The sequence below is a fragment of the Mauremys reevesii genome, linkage group 11 (genome assembly GCF_016161935.1).
Source record: "Mauremys reevesii isolate NIE-2019 linkage group 11, ASM1616193v1, whole genome shotgun sequence".
Lineage (NCBI taxonomy): Eukaryota > Metazoa > Chordata > Testudines > Geoemydidae > Mauremys > Mauremys reevesii.
This window is the reverse complement of record NC_052633.1, coordinates 1981308-2003596: the sequence shown is the minus strand read 5'-3', so window position 1 is coordinate 2003596 and position 22289 is coordinate 1981308. Positions and strand designations below refer to the sequence as shown.

Genomic DNA, 22289 nt, shown 5'->3' with positions numbered 1-22289 from the left:
AGCTGCAGGGGCGGGCTGGCCTTCCAGCCCTGCTACAGAGCACAGGCTTTGTGATGGCTAGAAAACACTTTTATGAGTGGAAAAGCAAACACACGGACAAAGCCCGCCCAAGGAGTAGTTTCTGTAGCGTGCAAAGCCTTGAACTCATTCTGAGTCTTCCTCTAGGCCCACTGGTCCCACAGCACCCCAGGAAGTCAGCCCTGGTTAGCCGTTCCCTTCCCGGCTCCCCAGCGTATGCTCTTTTCTCTATCTCTGTGTTGTTTGAGTTGTCAGCTCTTAGGAGTGGGTGCTGCCTTTAAAAACCTGAGTCAGCTGATATGACTAGAAACAGCCTCAACGTCTAGTGTAGACACAGCGTAACATCTCTGCAATCATGGGAGCTGGCTGTGTCGTCACTTAGCTACAGGGTGTTAGCTCGCCTCGACTGCTAGGTGTACTTCAGGCCAGGTCTACCTTTGTCAGCAGCGCTATCCCAGCAAACCCTCCTGGTGCAGACACAGCTTACAGCAGCGTGAGAGGGCTTCCGTGTCAGCTCTCGGTGCCAAGTATGCTATTGCGGACACAAGCACATTTTTGCAGGTGTATCTACAGTAGGGCTTTGGCCCGCACAGCTACCTCAGCCCCAAAATCACACCCCTAACCAGCATAGTCTGGACTAGACATAGGGGTGGTTTTCACCCATGCTACGTTAACGTGACGTGTTAGGGAAGATGAGTCTGTTATAGTTTTAACTTGTGTTATCTGGTCAAGCTAAACCCTAGCTGGGGAGACCAGAGTTTCATTAATGGCTGTTAAAGCTACACCCACTTTGGCTTGACTAGGATTTTAACACAGGCTAGGCAACAGGTTCAAAATACACCGTTTTTTCCTGATGGAGACAGGGTCTCAGTGTCTCAAGAGGCTTATGAATAACACTGCAAGTGGAGCAGACCTGCTCCATCCAGTCCCCTCTCTAACATCCCTTGTGCCGTTGAAAGCAAACATCTATAGAGAATGTCCAGGCTGTAAACAATTCATTGATGGGATGGCATGTGAGGGGCACATATACAGCCGCCAGAATGTCTCTGCGGCCTCAGGTTGTCAATCAGAACAGCGCAGAAGGACACTACGTTCCAGGGAGATTAAATCTGACCTTCTGTCCTTCCTGGCCAAACTTTCTGCTTGCAAGCTTGGTGTGATATTATATATATTGGGGGACCATGTTGATTTAATCCACAGTCACTCCCCATACACATAAACTAATTGCCTTGTTTATTAACGGTCAATGAATTAGTGCCAGAAGCCCAGCTCTCATCATGAGCAAACCCTACACTAAAGAACAAGCTAGCGAAAGGGGAGGAAAGGGTACATTGACACTGCAGCGGGAGGTGTGGTTTCCACTGTGGGGAGATGTGCTATCTTTGAAAGCTAGCGTGCTAAAAATAGCAGGGTAGTCTAGGCCTGCTGCGGGGATGGCAGCAGAGGGAGGCTGCCTACATGCTGAGGGTCCCTGGCAGGCTTGTACTAGGCAAGCTAGCCTGTGCAGCCATGGCTACCTTATGTGTCGCTTGCTAGTGCGTGTACGTCTATCCGAGCTGGACATTGCACCCACAGCTGCAGCCTAGGCCGCCTAAGAGCCAGCCTGTGACACTTGCTGCATGCCTATGGTTGTATGGCAGCAACTGTGTAACAAGTCCCCTAACTTCCTTGTACATGTATTGGAGCGGGAAGGAAGCTGTGCAGGGCCCAGGTTGATGATGTTCCTCGCCGGAGCATGGCAGGGAGTGGGGACCAGCTTGTAGCTCTCGGAGTCACACTCTGGTTGGCCCCGTGCTCCTGGGGCATATTTCTGTGCTGCCCCTTATGCAGGACTTGTGGCAAAGCCAGAATTTAGCCCTTACGTTAAATACTGTGATGGCTCTGCCATTAGCGGTGCAGCTCAGCTTCATAAACGCTCCGGCCCCAGAGCGAAGGTTCCAGGAGGGTTTGCATTTTGCAAGACAGCTGTCCAGCAATTTCGCAGAGGTCTCCCGCGCGCTTCAGGTTGTCATGTTAAGAGCCTGTGATTGCAATCGAGGCAAACTTTTCTCCCAGGCAGTTAGCACAGGCACAAAACAGGCGGGCAAAAAGCTGACATTAAGAATGAATACACGGTTTTACTTCCCTAACTGCTTTGCTATAATTAGGCTTCACAGAAGGTTGCCAAGGATGGACGTTTATTCCTCCACGAAGCTGGGGAGCGCATGAGTTATGAATCACCCTGTAACTGATTTGTCCCGCTGCAACCTAAACAGATTCTTTCCATCTTAGCCCGGGGATTGCGAAAGGAAGCTGGGCAGCAAAGGGAGATATGGGGTCGGATCCTCAGCTGACTCCAATGGGGCGATGCTAATTTACCCCAGCAGGCCCAAAGTCAGGCAAAAACCTTAAGCAGAGATTCTGTGTTGCCCATCCAGGAGGCAGTCTGAGGGAGACATGCAGCTTTGCCCTTTCTCCAGGCTCTGGCCTGCACACTGAGTTCACTCACTCCGGTGCGTGGCCTTTGGAAAATGCACAGCAACTCAAGCATGCGTTCTCGCCTGCGCTGAGAAAGGCACAGGCACCACCCCAGGCCAGTGCTCACCTGCCAGACAAACGTCCTGTTAGCCATAGACACCGCGCCAAATGGGACATGTCCAGTGGGAAGGCAGTCATCTGGTCCATTGCCAGGAATTGAACAAGAGCTAAAAGCATCAGTCCCCTTGTAGCTGAGTGAGTCCTTCAGCGCTGAGCGGTAACAGACTCGGATCCTGTTGACTGGACATGGGGTGCGGACACAACACGCAGACGTGCTGGATGGTGGGACAGATGCACATGATCCTGAAGGGGAACAGTCTGTGCAGCCACTGTCTGGACATGTAGAGGCAGGGTGCCAGGAGCTGGCCAGCAGCCCCAGGAGGAGGACAGTCCCTGCTCTAGGGACCCAGTGGGCATTCGCTGCCTGGCAGGGGTCGGGTAAATGATGGAGCTGCAGTTCTCCCTCCCTCCCTTCTCCACGGAGCAGCAGAGCTGGCTGGGCACGGGGGGCTGTATGCAACACCCTATTCCAGGTTGGTGCAGCAGGTGTGCCAACCCCCACTGACCAGACGCCTTCCCCCCGGGATTCAGAGCGGGTCTGTGACACTGTCTAGCTCTGAAGAGCGTAATCGATGTGGAGCAGAGCTGTGGCATCTGCATTACAAGTGTGGATGACAGCCAAGGCACTTCCTTTCCTACCCCATCTGCCTTTCCCTTCCCGCCCCATCCAGGGGCACCTGCCTCCTCAGCATCGGTGCTAGGGCTTGCCGTTGCTGCCTGTTCCTGTGCTGCCAGGCACTGTGGATAGCCTGAGTTACCTTGGCTGGGTGGAGGTGCCCAGCATGCTGAGGGAATGCCTTGGAGAGCTCAGCGTCTCTCATGCAGCTGACTCACCAGGCGGTTACTGACTCAGCAAAATGAGGGGATGATCGGGGACAAGAAGTGCACCGGTGAAACATGCACGCTTCAGAATGGATCAGGGGTGACGGAACAGGAAGACTTCGAGGAAGGGGCAGGAAGAGGAGGGTGAGAAGAATGAGGATGGGGAAGGAGGAACCATAAGCAAGGGGACAAAGTTGGTGAAGGCAGGACTCCAGGTGGGTCACAACTTGCCAAGGTAGGTGGTGCCAGAGGCTCTTTCCTTTGCACATGGATTTCTGCTCTGTACGATGCTACCCAGAGATCCCCTTGCTTAGCAAACTCAGCCATGAGTGGGAAGTGCCATGCAGAGACCATTGTGGGTAACAGCGTTGTCTCCTCCACAACCCGCCCTAGTTGGCTGGGTTCAGCAAGATGGACAGAAGTGACCCTACTGCAAGCTGAGAACAAGCGTTGCCATGAATGATGTGCAAGACCCACATCGTGCCAGACTCCTTTTGCTCCTCAGGTGCAGAACTCTTTGTGACAAATTTCCTGCATCTATAAGCCCATAAACAAGCCACTAGCCAATCAGTTTCCAGCCTCTCCTCTGCTAGTCTGGCCATTGGTCTGTGTTTTCTCTACAGGTGGGAGGATTTCCACGGCATTACAAATTGCTCATTGCTCCTGTGTGGGGTTCTCTGTTGGGCAGAGTGCTCTTCAGTCATGTCATGTGTGGTTTGAGGGAGTCGCAAATGGTTGAGCAGCGCCCTCTGTGCTGTGCGAAAACTCCCCTGGCTTGGAGAGATGGCAGTGCCTGGTGCACACCTGAACAGCCACACGCTTTGATGGTCATGCTATGAGGGCAAGATTGCGCCTTGCTCCTGTTGAAGTGTGTGAGAGAGGAGAAGGCACCTCTAGTGGGAGCCAGGAGCATTGGCAGCCCTTTGGATAATTCATTCTCCAAGACCCATTCAGTCCTTGGACCCTCAGCGGAGTGTCAAGGTTTTGTAGATTAATTTATAGGCATTCATCGGACCCCGTTCTTATGGGTGGTTCAGGAAAGCATCCAACCCTCCAAAATGTCCCCCATCTCTTCCAGTGATCTAACCTGTCGTGCAGAACAATTTCCCTGCCGGAAGCATCAGGACGGTGCATTGCTCCAAGGTTTCTTTGGCCCAACCCTGGGATATAATCAAATCTCAATCCAGCCATGTCTAACCAGGCTGGTCAGAAACGCAGTGACAGACTGGAGCTCGTGAGCCGCCACTGAACAAAGACTGCTGCTCAGACTCAGACTTTCACCGACAGCCCAGGGGTGACTCAGGCAGGAAGCAATTTCGGTCTGATTCTGGTCAATTTTTCCCCCTCTCTTTTGCAATGTATTACTGCAATCTTCGTATAGCAACGTGGTCCAGGGTTGCAAAATATTCAGCTGCAAAGCCTGGCATCCATTTGTTTTATTGGTATGTGCTGGAGTCACCACTGCCAGCCTCTAGATCAACTGCAACACAGGCCCGTTTCTCAGCGTGGAAGGTCTTCTCCAGCTCTTCAAAGGCACCAGTCAGAGTTAAGTGCCAGCCTAACGACCTTTGAAGATCTGAGCCTCAGCTTCCTGAATGAGCTTATCATACAACACTGACAAAGTGCCAGGAACATTCATGGTGAGTAAAAGACCAGTGGTGATTGCACCTAGACTTATTCAACTCCTCTTCACTCCAACCACCATTCATCACACCAAACCCTTGCTCCGCTGCAGAGCTGGAGCTATGAAACAGAAGTCGAAATCCCCAGGGTCAACCTGGGTTAGCCCTAAAAGACATTGGAGCTGAAAGATTACCGCAGCTTTTGGAAACCATAGACAGTAACTCATTTGTGTATATCTATTTGTTTGCTTGAACCTTGTAATAACACTCTCATTTCTTTTTCCAAGTTAATAAATCTTTAGTGAGGTTATTCCAGGATTGGCTATAAGAGTTGTCTTTGCTGTGAGATCTGCAGTACAAATTGACCTAGGGTAAGTGACTGGTCTCTTGGGACAGGGAGCAACCTGAATATTTTCTGAGCTTTGGTGTATGACAAACAATTATCACTAAGTCCACCTTGCCTGTGTGACAAGACAGACTGGGGGCTGTCTGTGATTGCTATAGTGCTTTAGGAGTTCACATCTGTTACTGGGCTGGTGAAATCTAATTGTAGAACACACAACCACTTTGGGGTCTCTGCCCTGCTTCTTGACAGTCTGCCCTGAGGTTGGCACGGTCATGACCCACTCCAGCAGCACGACAGTGTGAAAAACCAGGGCCTGTGGTTACTTTAGCCAAAGCGTGTGCAAGGCCCTCAGTGGGAAGGAAAGCCAGATGCTTCCCTTCCTTGTTACACAAAATAGCAGTCCCGAAGCACTGAGCAAGGGCAGCTTAATCTGACCCCCCACCCCCACCCCCACCCCAAGCAGGCTTCCAAAGATAGAACAGATGAATGTGAACTGGGAGACCTTGTACTTGCCCTCTGCTCAGGGCTGTGGCATCAGTAACACGATCACACCCACGCTGTGCCCTAGTGTAAAACATAGCCACAGGAAACGTACTGCACGGGAAATACGTGAGCAGCACCCTGGCAAACCAAAGCCATGAGGGGAGCTTCTGCGGCGTCTAACAGAAACGTGCAGCGGATTGGGCACAACGGCTTCCGTGACTTTTGCATTTTAGCAGGTGCCAGGCTGTTTCTGCCACCACCCTTCGTAGCTCACTGCCCACTCGGTGCCAGACTAGGAGAGCAAAGTTATTTCCCTGATCCTGTGTAACAGAGGCTCCCACACTGACCGAGGAGTAAAAAACCAGTAACTGCATCTTGCTTCGAAGTAAGTAACCGCGGGCTTCAGAGCTTTGCTGGTGAAGATAATGCTCTGTACCAGGGTTCAAAGAAATGTTGATTTCCTGGAGCCGGTTCAAGACTCAGAACATGCCACTAAACTTCAGTGTTTGCACCTTTAAATGCAGCTGCCACCGCCTTTGGTACATATTAGCCAGCGTGTTAACAAAACTAAAAGGATGGGAAGGTTGCCAACTCTTTCAAACAATCGAAAGAGGCCCCTTGTTGTAAAGTGGCAGAGGCTGCAAAGGAGAGAACTTACAGAGGTTATTTAAACATTAACTAGTGCAACAGGCCCTTGGCATTAAGGATTTCCATTGACATTTTGGTCGTTCACTTTCCCAAGCCTTGAAGCTGTGGCTGGTAGCCTGTGCATGGAGTATGGAGTTTCTTTGTGTGTGGTATAACATACAACATAGTATGTATTACATCCTCCCCCCCACCCCCAAATCATTAAAGGAATGTTAAGGTTGCAAAGTCAAACACTGAAAAGCTAGAAAATGCCAGAACCAAAGTCATTGTCAAACATGGATACTCTGCTAAGGACCATCCAGAGTGCCCACAGTTGATGGCATCCCACCAGGCACATGAAGTGAAGTTCCCAGAGCTGACTCAGTCTGACAAACCCATGAATCTCTGGGAGGCCCCACAGATGAATCTAGGTGAGGTCAGGGCGTGCAGCCCTTCACGCATTGATGGAGCATTTTAAGGCTATGATCCACTGAATGTATTAATCCTATTTGCATGCATGTTTCATTTCTGTATTCGATTATTATGAATGTTGGCTGTGTACTGGCTTGACTTCTAATAACCTTTAGTAGAGCATTTGGTGGTTCCTGGAACAATGGATCTAGGACAGTGACTGCAAGGGGTGTGAGTGATTGCTGGACCCAGGCTAAAGGACATTAGCCTGTAAAGGGGAACATTCTGGAACTGGGGAGGATCTCTATATTCAGTTTGGTTAGTTTACCCTGCATAAGCTTTATGCAGGGTAAAGCGGATTCATTTGGGTTTAGACCTCATTGGGAGTTGGGCATCTGAGTGTTAAAGACAGGAACACTCCTGTTAGCTGCTTTCAGGTAAACCTGCTGCTTTGGGACAAGTAATTCAGACCCTGGGTCTTTGCTGGAGCAGATGGGAGTGTCTGGCTCAGCAAGACAAGGTGCTGGAGTCCCAGGCTGGCAGGGAAAGCAGGGGCAGAAGTAGTCTTGGCACATCAGGTGGCAGCTCCCAGGAGGGTTTCTGTGATCCAACCCATCACACTAGGTTTCTGACCCATGTAGCATACAGGTTGCAAACAGATCTGATGGATCCTGAACTTGGTCTCAGTGCAAAGATGCTTTTGCATCCATAAGTGAGACCTGGACTTCATGCAGGAGGCTGCAAGACCTGTTCGCCGAAGAACATCCGATTTGCTTTGTCCCTTTGGACTCTGCTTGCCACATAGGTGGATGAACTTGTCAGTGCTTACGGAACTCATCCCTGCCTGCCCTGAGGTTTCTGATGCCCCACTCCAAGGTTCTGGACCGTGGTCTTCTGCCATGAGACTTCAACCCCATAGTGCAGGTGGTGTCTTGGAGGGAGGGGCTGAAATTCTCTGACCAGGGAAGAACAGGAAAGAGCTGATACTTCTTTTTGTTTCTGATTAGATTATTCTGCTGGCTTCAAAACAACTGCCCATTGGTTCGATTCAGACACCTGGCAGGGCTCCCTGCATGCCCTGGCTGCTTAGGAACAACTCCGTGTGTCTTTGTAGGGAGGTGGTGGGCACAAACTCTTCTGACACATCAGCCCTACTGCTATTACGGACTGGAGATTCAGGCTGCAGCTATGCCCCAGCCACTCCCCTCTCACTGTGCACCTTTAACACTCAGCTGCGCCCCTGGCTGTGGTTCTTAGCCTGCACTGGGTGACACATCACAGTTTAGTGGTGGGATTCTCTCTGGATCCTTTTCGCTCCCGACAATAGGAAGCAGGTGATGACACAGCAGCCTCGGCTGTTCCTGTAGTAGCTACCTGCTGTGAGGAGCACAGCCAGCATTCAGCTCAGTGCTGGGTACTATGCCAGGACACATTAGATGCATGGGAGAGTCACGTTTATGAACCCCGGAGGGGACATACTTTGGTTTCGCCTGCCTTAGGTTTTGAGAAAGGCAGAGCAGTTGTTTCCTCTGGGAGATGGGGAGGGAGGCTTGGTTCTGAAGACCAGGAGACAGAGTCATCTCCGAGCTGGAACTTCCCGATGGGTTCAGCAGGGTTCCTGATCCCGGCTTTTGTCTTGGCACACAGTAGAGATGATGACCAGCTTATCTGTCTTGCGGCCACACCATTGTTCTGGTGCTGTTCTTACACAGAGACGGTCCCTGTCCTAGAGTTTACAGGAGATCACAGGTGGGAGAGCACTAGGAAACAATGCTGGTCAGCATGATAGGCTGTGTCTCAGCACACTGGCTGCCGAGTTGTTGTGAAGATTTGTGTAGGCATTGTGGCAGCAATACGATTTTAACCAGAGATTTGGAAGGACACTGAAGCATCTTTGCAGATCTTTGTGGGGGCTCCTCCCACGTGGTCAGGCATCCAGCCCTGATTTCCATAGTGGTGTTTCCCTTTGACTCCAGCGGTGAGCCAATATCTGGAGCCTGGTCGGGTTGTTTCCATTACAAGGAGAAATTGATGATGGAGTTAGATGTTTCTTTGGTGTGAGCCTGTTTAGTGACAGACTGTTCCTCCTGAGTTCAGGGAAACAGGACTATGTGTACAAACAGCAAGCAAGTTCCTTGTTCAAAAATCCAAGCTTGCCTTCTCAGCAGATCCTCTGCCCAAAAGCATTCCTTCCTCCCAGGGCCCTAGTCACACTGCTTCTCCTATGTCTGCTCGCTTTCTCCCTGATTTCTGGTTCTTTTCACTTGCCTTTCGGCGCTGACACACAGAGTTACACATGCACAGCTGTAACCCATCCATGCCCCGCTCCTGTGCTTGCATCCAATCCCCAGGGAAACCCCTCAGCCCTCATGGCCTAGCCTCTCTCCAGGCATAGCAATATGGTTTAATACCTTGGGTATTGGCTTCCCCTGTCTTCAGCTTTCTTACTCCATAACAGAGCTTAATTGCTTCTTCCATTTAGTCTGAATGAAGAGTGGCTAGCACACCCAACAGGTTTAATGAGGTCTGAGACTGCCTAAAGATCAAAGACATGCTTCAATGGCAGTCAACAACACCTTCCACAGCAGCACTGTACTAGTCACAGTAGCATGGGTCTCCCATAAAATCCAGCCATACAGGGTTATCTGAGCAGTGGAGTTCTCATTGACTCACTGATAACATTCTGCATGTTAAAAAGACTGTGATTCTCTCATGCAAACATGGATGGTTGAGCTTCTCCATCAGATCTATAACTAACCCATGTGTCAGGATGGTGTCTCTCAGAAACGGAAACTGGCAGGTTTAGTTTTGAGATGGTCAAACCAGTTTGGATGAGATAAGAGCCACTCACGCATCTTTGCCGAGGGCTGGATTTGAAACTGAACCAAACCATGTTTCGAGCTGCAGACGGTTATTTATGTTGGGATCACCACCAAGACCTTTTCCACTCCGAGTATCTAGAACACCTTGTCCAGTTCTGGGAGGACATTTCATTCAGTTCTCTGGGATCCAAAAAACACAGTTTGCCTCCAGACTGTCACTCAGGTTCCTTTATTTGGCACACAACAGGGTACATTGCAGCTCTAAAGTCCCACGGAAACCCTCTCCCTTTATGCATATTTACATATCCCATTGCATTTGCTATACATTACGTCACACATTTTTTGATTGGCTTGGTTACTTTGCAGGAACCAATCCCTGTGCAGCTTGCATTGTCCAAGCTTGACCTACTCCTTACCTCATCTCTAGTCCTAACTTCTCTTGCCCGTTGTTATTCTAGTTCATAGTAAATGGTTCCCTGGGTGTTCTCCCTCATACCTCAGCTGGCTCAGACATTCTGTCCTCTTAGCCTACAGACCTATTTACTTATCTTATTTAGACAAACATTTTCTTTTCAACTTAGTGATCTGTTTACCTCCCTTATTCTATCTTCCAAGAAATTAGGTGTTAATTATTCATGTGTCAGCTGGGACAGCAACAGCTGAAGAGTTCACGCGCTGTAGGTCCAGCCTGATTGGAAGGAAGTATCATGGGAAGGGAAGGAGTGCTCCTGGGAGAGTCCCAGCTCCGTGCTGACCCAAGAGGCAGCCAGGCTCTGGGGCATTTATCAAACTCAAGCTGAGGTTCGTTCATTGCTTGCCCACATTTGGAGTCCTTGGCTCCCTTTCATGGGGGGAGAAGGCAGCAAATATGAGCACTGAGCAGGGGAGTGCCACCTGTGCAATTTGCTCCCCAGCCCCCAGGAGTTCCTGGAAGCCCCATTTCACAGCATTGGGACTCCACCACCTAAGGGGAGGGCACCTGGGGTCAGGATGGTGTCAGTCTACACTGCACACGCCACTCCCTAATCTGGGAAATGCTGCCTGGCAAGCCAGGAAGAGGGAATGCTGCTGGATTTGGCAGTAGCTGGAGCCTGCCCTGGGGCAGGATGGTATGGCAGGGCAGGTTTGACAGTACTGTGAACTGACTGGAGGAATAGGGCAGGTTGGTTGGGACTTGCATGGTAGAATGGCTCCAGAGGACCCATGTCACCAAGAGTATGGGAACCCATGCAGCAGCACAGATCAGGTCGTGGGTGTGGACACTGTTGCATACACACAACTGGACCTTTCTTCTCCCTCAGATGCCCAAGAGGTGTGGGTTTGGAGGCCACATCCCTGCCCCTTCTGACTCAGACCCCATCCCTTCCCCCTGAGGGAAGCATTACCAGGCAGTTCCTCAAGGGGAACTCGGTGGGGGTTCCTGGGCCTGGCTTGAGGGAGAATGTGGGCACGTACTCCTTGCTGGGCACTACAGGGTTCTCCAGGCATAGACATGTCGCTATTGACACACAACAGGGTGGATTAAGAACAGTCTCAGCCTTGACTAAGAATCCCTGGGTGTTTGCGGGTCTAGGCCAGGTTTGGCTTTATTTAAACACAGTTCTTGGCACTTTCAGGGAGAGTTTACTCATGACGGCTGACCAGAGTAAAGTACACACGCCCCTTTGTAAGAGTGGGCTGTAGCGGGAGGGACCTGTGGAGACTTTTTATTTTAAAAGAGTTACTGATTAACTTCTCTGCTGCAGTCCTCCCCCCACAGAACGCAGCTAAAGAGCCATGTCCCAGAAACGGAAGGCAGAAGTGCCTGGGGTCATTCGCTGTGATAATCAATTGCTAGTCTCTCATTATTAATTATTTGTATTAGGGTAGAGCCTAGAAGCACTGGTCATGGCCCAGTTCCCTCATGTGCTAGGTGCTGTACAAATACAGAACAAAAAGACAATACTCGCCCCATGGAGCTTACTGTCTAAATATAAGACATGAACCAACAGAGGGATACAGACAGACCAGGGAGCACAAGGAAACGATGGGGCAATGCCGGGTAACATGAGAGGCAGTGGTCTCAGTGCCTCAGTGGCGTATTATTGTCACATTTTACAGCGGGTAAAGTAGTGCCTGCATAAGTCTCTCAGTACCTCGGGTCAATTGTTCCAAGTTCGCAGTGCAAAATAAACAAAACAGACGTACATGCATCTGTAACAATCTCCGAGAGACGCGCTGGAGAGTAGTTTTCTCCTCGCAGCCGCCTTCCGAGGAGACTTCCCTCTTTACTTGTTCTCTTTGAAGGTTGGCTGTCGCTTGCAGAACTGCTGTGGGGCCTAGCTTACCTTGCATCACTAGGGCCATGGGGATGCCGCACAATTGCCACCTGGAGTGTGGCGTGATGCCAAGGAGCAATTACGCTGGGTATCCACCGCTGAGACAAATATAATGTTTCAGCAGATATTCCCAGAGTTAGGAACATAAGACTAGCCATACTGGATCAGACCCATGGTCCATCCAGCCCAGAATCCTATCTTCTGATGGTGGCCAATGCCAGATGCTTCATAGGGAATGAACAGAACAGGGAAATTATCATGTGATCCATCCCTGTTGTCTGGTCCCAGCATCTGGCAGTCAGAAGCTAGGGACACCCAGAGCGTGAGGTTGCATCCCTGGCCATCTTGGTAATAGCCATTGATGGACCTGTCCTCTATCAACTTATCTAATTCTTTTTTGAATGCAGTTATCATTTTGGCTTTCACAACATTCCTCTGGCAATGAGTTCCACAGGTTGACTGTGTGTTGTGTGAAGAAGTACTTCCTTATGTTTGTCCCCTAAAAAGAATGGCTCAGGTGTGGGAATCTCTTTTTGTGGTGTTCTCTAGTGATGACACACAGCCTTAAAAGAGCAGGTACGCAGGTCCACTGAAATGCCTTGACTTTGCTGTAATGGGGCAATGTGTTATGTGTGTTAGGTGCTGCGTGCAATGCAGCTTTGATCCACGATTGAGGACTTTGGGTGCTATGGAAATGAATAAAGCTCATTGTAAAGATGATATAATCCATAGTGAAAAACATACAGGAGCCAACTCATCCGTCTGTCAATAAAAAACAGAATAAACCGGGGCCAAATTCAAGTCATCAGGAGATTTTGCAGTTTAAGGCCCATCATTTAGAGAGAGATTTTTCCTACAGGTGTGAGTTTACAGCCAATGCATCATGGGACACCTTGCCCTCTCTGTAGCCACACACTGCACGTCGAGGGTTTGGCTTCATGGGCACGGTATTAGTTAGGATGATCCATTTAAGTGCGCTACTTTCTTGGGAACAAATCCCATTTGAAATAATGCAGAGAGATTTAGCTTAGCAAGAATAGCTGGGTGAATGAGGACATTCTGTTTGCTGTAGAGACACCCCTGCTGAAAGTACAAGGCAGGCAAGGCCACAGAAGAAACTCTGGGTCTTTCTCTTGGAGAGCTGGAAGGGGGCCTCTTGGCACAAGGAGAACAACTCAGCTGCCACAATTTTGTGCATGAAAACAGAGCCTATATCAAATTGTAGATTGGATTTGCAAAAACACCAGGCTAGAGCACGGGACTGGGACGCATGGGTTCTTATTCCCAGCTCTGCCACTGGCTTGCTGGGTGACCTTGGTTGGGTTTGGTCCTGCTTTGAGCAGGGGGTTGAACTAGATGATCTCCTGAGGTCCCTTCCAACCCTGAGATTCTATGATTCTAAGTCACTTCCCTTCCCTGTGCCTCAGTTTCCCCATCTTTAAAATGGGGACAATGATACCAACTTCCTTGGTAAAATGCTTTGTGATCTACAGATGAAAAATGCTGCATCAGAGCTGGGGATTAATATTATTTGTATTACTAGTGGCCTACCTCAGACTGATGTCAATGGTATCATAGCCACTGATGGGTGCCTTTGAAACTCCCTCTCAGTATCCGTCAGACTTTGAAAATAATGGGAACAAACTGTTGCAGGAAATGGAAAGGCACAGCTGCGCCCTCACCTCTGCACTACACCAATCTACTTTCTTACTTCATTTCTGTGCCTCAGAACTTCTGCCCATCAAACATTGCAGGGGGCCGGGGAAGGAGAGGAGGAGGAACATGATTTAAAAGGGCACATGTATTTTTTTAGTTCTGAGCTTTTCAGGGCAGGTACCATCTCATATTTTGTCTTTGGAAAGCACCTAGCATGTTGTGGGAGCTGTGCAGAATAACACACATTTGCTATCAGCACCAGGCTAAGGTAAATGATAATTTAGGAGAATGTAGCTTTTAAGGAATAAGGCCTAGATTCACAGAGAGATTTAGGCACCTAAATATCTTTTGAGAATCTGGGGCTGACTGGAAAGTTAAGAGTAGAGATCAACCCAAAGTAGCTGGTTTCTGTAGTATAGTGGTTATCACATTTGCTTAACAAGCAAACGGTTCCTGGTTCAAAACCAGGTAGGAACATTACTACTTTCTCTCCTTTGGGGGAGGGATAGCTCAGTGGTTTCAGCATTGGCCTGCTAAACCCAGCGTTGTGAGCCCAATCCTTGAGGGGGCCATTTAGGGATATGGGACAAAAATCTGTCTGGGGATTGGTCCTGCTTCAAGTAGGGGGTTGGATTCTCTGATTCAAACCTAGATCTAGGACCCTCAAACATAGGGGATGCTTGGATCCAGGCAGTGAGCCAGCTTTTGTGGCTGACCCATATTGCTATATAATGCACCCAACCAAAACCCCAGGTCAGAACATTCCCAACGTTCAGATCCTTGTCAAACTGTACCTCCAAACTCTAGGTGTGTCTGGAACACCAATGCATCAGCTAAGCCACAGGTTATATACACCTATAAATGGAGTCTTCAATATGTTCTAGTAAGAAACCACTCCGATGTTGTGTTGGAACGTGTAATGTCAAAGACAGGAAACATACTTGATTGACCATCAAAGACTCCATCAACAAACATACTCCAACAGAGCTGGCAATTCTTAGCGCTGGTGAGCGCACTGGTCACACACTTAGCAACAGTGCAACTCTTGTGCTTTTTTGACCCTGCACTGGTTTGATTTTTTCCCTTACACCTAATATGCAGCAAAGAAAATAGCAAACATTTCATGCTTGTATTACTGTGGCATTCAGAGGGCCCAAGTGAGATGAGGGCCCCATGGTGCTAGGAGCTGTACAAAAGGACCCTTACCTGAAGAGTTCCCAATCTAAATAGACAAGATAGAAAGGAAGAGGGAATGAAAGTGTCTTACCCAACAGACAGAATCTGGCCTCTGCTCGCCACACTGGCTTCCCATAGAATAGCACGGCATGTTCAAGGTCTCAGTCCCTATCTTTCTAGTGCTCAATGGCCTGGGCCCAGGGTAGCTAAAATATCACCTGAAGTTCAGCAACTCCACTCCTAAGGCACAATGAAAATCTGTGCAGGAGCCTCAGCAGGAAGGAATCTGGCCCTCAACTCTTTACAGATCCGCCACTGGCGTATATGGGCAGAGCTGCCCAGAAGACAACGCCCATGTACACCAGCTGAGGTCCTGCCCCTTGAGCTCTGCTCACTAGTCGTTACACAGATTGAATCTATTTCCCCATGTTCAGTATCCTCACACCTCTTGTCAGCTGTCTGCAATGGGCCATCTTGAAAAGTTTTTTTCTCCTGCTGATTATAGCTCATCTTAATTAATTAGCCTCATAGAGTTGATATGGCTACTTCCACCTTTTCATGCTCTGTATGTAGATACATCTCCTTACAAAATGGTCCATTCTATGCATCTGAAGAAGTGGGCTGTAGCTAGGGTGACCAGATGGGATGAAGAAACTAACGGGACACATAGTGGGGGAAGAGTCCCACTGGCAGAGCAAAAAAAAAAAAAAGCGGAGTCCTGCCAGAAGAGCAAAGAAAACCCAAAAAACCCAGGAGTGTGAAATATCAGGACAAATTGTGTCCTGACCAAACATAGGTCAGGACATGGGACAAACACCTAAATATCAGGACAGTCCCGATTTTATTGGGACATCTGGTCACCCTAGCTGTAGCCCATGAAAGCTTATGCTCAAATACATTTATTAGTCTCTAAGGTGCCACAAGTCCTCCTGTTTAGTTTGTTTGTGGCATTTTCAGGCTGTGCATTTAGTTTTCAGTTTGCTTACATTTTAGTCAGTGCATATTTAGGTCCCAGAGGGTGGGGCTGGGAACGGTCTGGCGTCCCCTTTGTTCTAAAGGGCTAGCTGTGGCAAACAGGACCAGGTATAGTAATGAGCCTGGACAACCACTTAATCACAGCTCAGTATCTCCTCTCAGTTCAATCAGTGGCCTATAGCCAACTCCCCCGATATCCCAGTAAAACTCATAACACAGTTGCAGCCCTGCCCTTGGGAATCACAACACAAGCTGGCCCCATCTAGGTTAGGAAATCCACCAAGGCTGCATGCTGCAGTAAAACGTGCTTCTTGAGGCACAGTTGTGTGAATGGGATGTCTGTTAAGTTGTGAGCTGCAGCTAGAGGAAGCATGGTTTAGTAGACAGAGCACTGGCGTGGGTGTCAGGAGACTGGAAATGTGGTCACTGGCTGTGTGACCTTAGGTGCATGGGTTCACTGCTGTGCATCTCTGGTGCCCCTTCCCCGCTTGCTCCATTTAGCATGTGAAGCCCAAATCCTCCTGGGTATTGAAATCAATGGGAATTAGGCACCTAAATGCTTTTGCGATCTGGACTGAACTGTTTTGGAGAAAGGCTGGCTGTGTAGTGCTAATGATGGGGCCCTGATCACAGCTGAAGTCTGCAGATGCTGCTATGGTGCTAATAATAATGCACGAGTGCCATGGTTTAGTGGAAATAATGTACCTGAGGCACTGATCCGGAACCTGCTTAGACCAGCCTCAGGGCTGCAGTGAAGTGCCCCTAAGGGCTGTTGTGGCAGTTGGAAAGTGCCAGAACGCACTTAACACCCTGACTGTGCTGCCAAACGCCCCCCCCCCCCCCCCCAGCACCTCACACCGGGAAGTCCCCACACTGACTTTGAAAGTGCTTGGCCCAGCGTAGAGCTACGGCTTTCACAGGGCAGCAGATCTGCCTCCACAACTCTATATGGAGCTAACAGCATCTCTAGCGTACTTACCTTCACGTGTTAGCCATCATACAGGACTCTAGCCTTGCACCCGCAAAGACGTATGCCTGTGCTTATCCTTATGCACTGTGCATACACCCCCTTTTAAGTCAACAGGGCTACGCATGCTGCGTAAAGCTAAGCAGGCATGTAAATTTTGACACAGGTGGGACTGATGTGTACATCATGTTTGGAAAGCCTCCCACAGCAACATCACGGTGCACCTTCAGGAACATGTCCCGACTTCACCGCATGATACACACCTCTCCCTTACCAACAGCTCCCACCTTGAGCACTCTGTGCAAACAGCAACCAAAGTCCTGATGTTTCTAAATTCACCATTGTTAGCAGGACCAATGTTCAGAGGAGCCATGCAACCGCAGATCTCCCGGCCCTCAGCTGCTGTTGTAGGGCTGGTGTAAGTCAGAACTATTATTTTTTCCTTAGTTAGTTATATTAGTCATGACTAGAGAACCCCCTGCACTAGGTGCTGTACTAACGCATAGTGAGGGACAGGCCCTCGTCTGAAGAATTTACAATCTCACTAGACTAGACAGGACAGACAATGGTGTTATGTAAAATGTAGATATGGGGACTTGAGCAAATAATTAAATCACTCTGCACCTCAACTTGCACAGGGAGTTTTTAAACAGCACTGCAAATTGAACTCAAGATGTCCTGAATCCCAGTCCCGTGATTATTCACAAGATTATCTTTCTCTGGGGCAGTGTAGCCTGGTGGCTAGTGCATTGCACTAGGACTCAGGAGACCTGAATTCTATCCCTGGTGCTGCCACTGGTTGACCTTGAGCAAGTCATTTCCCTTTTCTGTGCCTCTCTTTCCCCTTTGTAAAGAGGTTTGAGAGCCATGGACGAAAACACACTGAATTATTAAGAGAAAGAACAAGAGACTTCTGTCAAATTCATCGTATAAATAATTTATTTCAGTTCACAGCATCATGTTTGCATCTTTTTTTAAAAAAAGAAAAGAAAAGATGGAAGGAACAGAGGATGGATGACAAGATAAAATGAAAAGTGATACTAGGTACCATGGCATTTTTCTTGAGTTACAGGTACACTGTGAAGACAAAGTCTGAAATGTGACTAGCATCTCATGACATCTGCTGAAAAAAAAAAAAAAAAATTTTTCCCCCCAAATTTTTTTTTTGAGAAGACACACAATCTGGAGTAAATCCAACTGTGATTTTAGAACAGCAGACTATGTAAAGCTTTTCTGTAATCACTGTTTCAGAGGACTCATTATCTGGTCAGTTGCAGATGGTAACACAGCTCAACTCTGCCATAGCACTGAGGAATAGTCATTACAGTCCTGAAAACTATAGAAATACCAATGACCCCGTTAACTATTAATTGGAGAAGTATTTTAATTTACTGCAAAAATGTACAACTAGTGACCATAACCCTGGATCCATCTGGCCCCTAGCCAGCACAGTAGCTAAACACATGCATAAAGTTAAGCACATGCTTCAGTGCTTTTGCTGGATAGGGATCAAATTAGGCAATGCTTAAATAATTTTCTTAATTGGGGCCATCTGACTGTCCAGCAAGGAGCCAATCTTGCAACTGCATATCCTTTTAAGTTAGTGGAACTATTTGCCTCAGTAAAGCCTGTAGTATCAAGAGTCAAATCTTGGGGGCAGGGAAGACCATGTAATATGTATTCATTTTTAAAGCATGACAGGTTTTGACCAGAACCTTTTTATTTAACCCCTAAACACTTAACATTCAAAACAAAAGTTGGAGCATTTGGCTTCTGCAGTGTCACAAAATAAATATATTCTCTCTCTCAATAGTGTGGAACTACCAAATGTCAAAGTGCTTGAGAAAGTGTTTCATGTGAAGGCAAAGAAAAAAAAAATTCCAATGAAACTGTACAGACCCTCCTGAAATGATGGGACCAGCCCACTTCTTAGATTAGTGAAGCAGTCACTACTCCTGTAAACTGGAATCTTGCAGGCATATAAATACCATTTGGTTTCAATATTGGATTTCTACAAAATGCTATTGGGAAAGTACTGAGTTCATAGCTGAAAAGGAGAATCAGCTGCCTGAAATTCACCCAGGTTTTTTCTTTGTTTGGGAAATGCACTCAAGCAGAAAGCCAAATACTTCCCTCACTGGAAATTCTCACATGACCATGTTAAGACCAGTGAACCACAGGTGTGGGACATTGGTATGCCCAGAACTGCTTGCTGCTGATTTCCAAACTCTCTTCTTGTTATGAAATTCTGGGAGTCAGACTTTTCTCATTGTGAGGTGGGTTTCCATGAGAGAGAGAGACCGGCCAGTTTATGTATATTTAGGGTCCAATCCTGTGCTCAGTGAAGTTAATGTCAAAACACCAATTGATGGGGAAGGGCCAGCCAGCCAGGATCTTGCTAAAACACTGGGCTTGATCCCGCACTAGTGAAGTGATTGGAAACAAGTCTGAGCCTATTGTACATTTACTGCACTAGCACCATCTCCCCTTGCATGCTTTGCAGCCAGGAGTCTCAGCCTTGAATTTGTTTAAAACCTTTGGTTGTATCAAAAAGTTCTTAAAACTTCTACTTCCCACTCAATAGGTGCTCTGCACTCCAATATCCCTTTGCGTCAGAGATTTTGCAAACTCTTGCCATTTTGGGTGGTACCAGATTAGCTTAACTACCTAATGTTTGTATTCTGTTGATTAAAGTACTGGCTTGATTCACAGTCTGTGGCTATACCAGAGTTTTAATTAGCAACTCTTGTGCTTTTCCATTTGCTTTTATATCCATGCAGCTGAGGTGAACTGTTGGGGTTTATCATCCAGCAGTGTCATAAGATTTTTTTTTTAAATGGAGTGCACAAATTGAATCAGCCAGATCGAACCAAATTAAGGATAATCCAAACATGTCTCCACCTGTAGACTACAGCAATAAAAGGCAAAACCTACTGCTTACCATTGCTACAGGATACAGTCTGTTTTAAAAAAAACTTTGAAAATGAAAAGATGCTTGAGAACCCTTCATGGCAAAATTGACACAGAACCCCTTTCAGCAAACAGCTTAAAACTCAGCACCACTCAACAGCTGGTCACAAGCCATCTAGCTGGCTATATAGCTTTAAATCCCCTGTGGATCAATACACTTCTGTCCTTGGATAGACTTTGTTTTTAAAATAGGATGGGCACCCCCAGTTGAAACAACTGGGCATTCCCTTCAAGCACACGCAGCTACTGCAAGCAGTAGTGTATCATGCATTCATTCATTCCAGGGCTTCATAGATTGTGTTGGTCTAATTTGTAGCGTGTGATAATGACCCACATATGGGCTGAATCCAGAGGGGGAAGGGAAGGGGAGGTCTGGTGCAACCTGAAAAGCAGTTCTCCCAGGAGGCTCACCTTACCTATCCACCATTCAGCAAGCTGTATGGGCCTGTGATTTCCTACCGCAGTTTTCCAACCACAAACAGATGCCTCAGCATCCAGTGCTTCCTGAAGCAGTATCTTCCCCCCCCCCCCAACACACAGTTTTTGTGTGTTGTTTTTAAGGATCCCGAGACAGGAGCAAATTCAAGCTCAGTTTCGCAGGGGCCAGCCCTGTTGCATCAAGCTCCACCGCAAAGACTCCGATTGAAAAGGAAAGGCAGTTCCCGCCCAAGCTCAGATGCGAGTTGGTCTGATCGTCCGGGGGGGGGGGGTGTAAACAGCAGCCGCTTCACCCGGCCACCGGCCTCCTAGTCCCGCCAGCAAGTTCCGAGCAGCGGCGCCCCCAGTGAAAGGCGCTGGGGGGCCGAGCGCCTGTCTACACCCGGGCGCCGGGGGAGGCCGGCCGGGCAGCGCTTCAGGCTAGCGGGGCTGGGGCCGGCGGTTATCGTTTCTTCCGCTGCTTGAGCGACTTCCTGCGCTTGAGGATCATCTCGTAGAGCTTGTCCATGCCCTCGGTGAGCCCCTCGCCGATGATGGCGCAGGCGGGCTGGACGTGGTAGGTGGTGGAGGGGGCGAGCTCATGCAGCGCCAGCTGCTTCTCCAGCTCGGCCACGGGCAGGGACTTGGGCAGGTCCTGCTTGTTGGCGATGACCAGCAAGGGGGTGCCCTGGTTCTCGGCGAACTTGGTCACCTTGTGCAGCTCGGTCTTGGCCTCCTCCAGCCGGTCCACGTCCACCGAGTCCACCACGTAGATGATGCCGTCGGTGCAGCGGCTGTAGGACTTCCAGAGCGGCCGCAGCTTCTCCTGGCCGCCCACGTCCCAGAAGTGGCAGCTGATGCCCTTGGCCGTGCCGTTGCTCAGCCGGATCTTCTCGGTGTTGAAGCCGATGGTGGGCACCGTGTTGACGAACTCGTTGAACTTGAGCCGGTAGAGGACGGTGGTCTTGCCGGCCGAGTCCAAGCCCAGCATGACGATGTGCAGGGACTGGAAAGCGGAGATGTTGGAGGAGATGTTCCCCATGGCCCCCCACCGCCGGCGCAGCTGGAACCTGGCCAAGCCACGGGAGGGGTTTCGAACCGGGGGCTTTTTTACAGCGCGCCCATCCCCGTCGCGTCGGGGCGCTAGCGCTGCAGCAATCCCCCCGGGCGGCGCGGCGTCCCCGCGGGGGCTGCAATCAGCGCAGCCAGGGCGCGACCAGCCCGGGGTCCGCGCTAGCAGCCGGCGGGGCCATCAAACACTCCGCAGCCGGGTCCCTCCTTCCCGTGGGGGCGGCCGGGAGACACGCAGCCCCCAGCCCCGGATCAAGTCCTGCGAGCGGCGCCCGCCCCGCTCATTGCGGGGCTCCCGGTCCCGAGAGCCGCTGCGCTCGCTCCGGCTCCCCCCTCGGCTCTGAGCGAGAGAAGCAGCCGCAGTTCAATCCCTCAAACCCCGCCCCGCGGCCCACCCCGGCGCCGGCGAGGGAGGCGCCTTAAAAGGGCAACGACACGCCCCCTTCACCGCCCCCCCCCGCCCCGGGCGTGAATATCCGGGGCCCGCCTCCCCGCCCGAGCTCCCTGGGGCTGGATCGGCGCGACCCAGGGACCCTGCTGATGGTCCGACCTCCTGCATAGCACAGGCTGGAAACTCGCCCTCCTGACTTCTCAGTCAATGCCAGCGGCGCTCAAACCGCCTGCCCTGGGGACAACAGCCCAGCCCCCGCCCCCGTGAGCAGAGAGCCCGGTCCCCTTCTTGTGTCAAGCCCTGTCCCCGCCTCACCTTCCTTTCTCTGATCCCTCTTAACCGTGTGTGGCTGAGCCTGGCTGAAGGCTGGTTATCCAGTGTGCTGGTGCTTTATAATGCAATAGCACAGGAGAGGCAGGCTTAGGTTGCAGGGCTTTTGCTGAAGACAGGCAAGGCCAATACAAAAAGGACTGCTCTGGAGAAGACATTAACCTAGATGGCTGCCTTTCTAAAATACATTTTCAACCCATCTGCTCTTTACTAAAAAACAACCACCACCTTTTATAGCCACAGAGGCTTTCTGCTGTGTTTTGATTGGCTTGTCACTTAATGGCTGTTAT

The 22289-nt window shown here is 49.6% G+C and overlaps 1 protein-coding gene across 1 annotated transcript; it reads right to left on the bottom strand.

Annotated features, from left to right (window-relative positions):
- Positions 1 to 17738: 17738 nt before the first annotated feature.
- ARL4C (ADP ribosylation factor like GTPase 4C) lies at positions 17739 to 21659 on the bottom strand. Its single transcript, XM_039495721.1, has one exon. It carries the CDS (start codon positions 21247 to 21249, stop codon positions 20671 to 20673), a length of 579 nt encoding a protein of 192 aa, XP_039351655.1. The 5' UTR covers positions 21250 to 21659; the 3' UTR covers positions 17739 to 20670.
- Between the last annotated feature and the right edge of the window lie 630 nt (positions 21660 to 22289).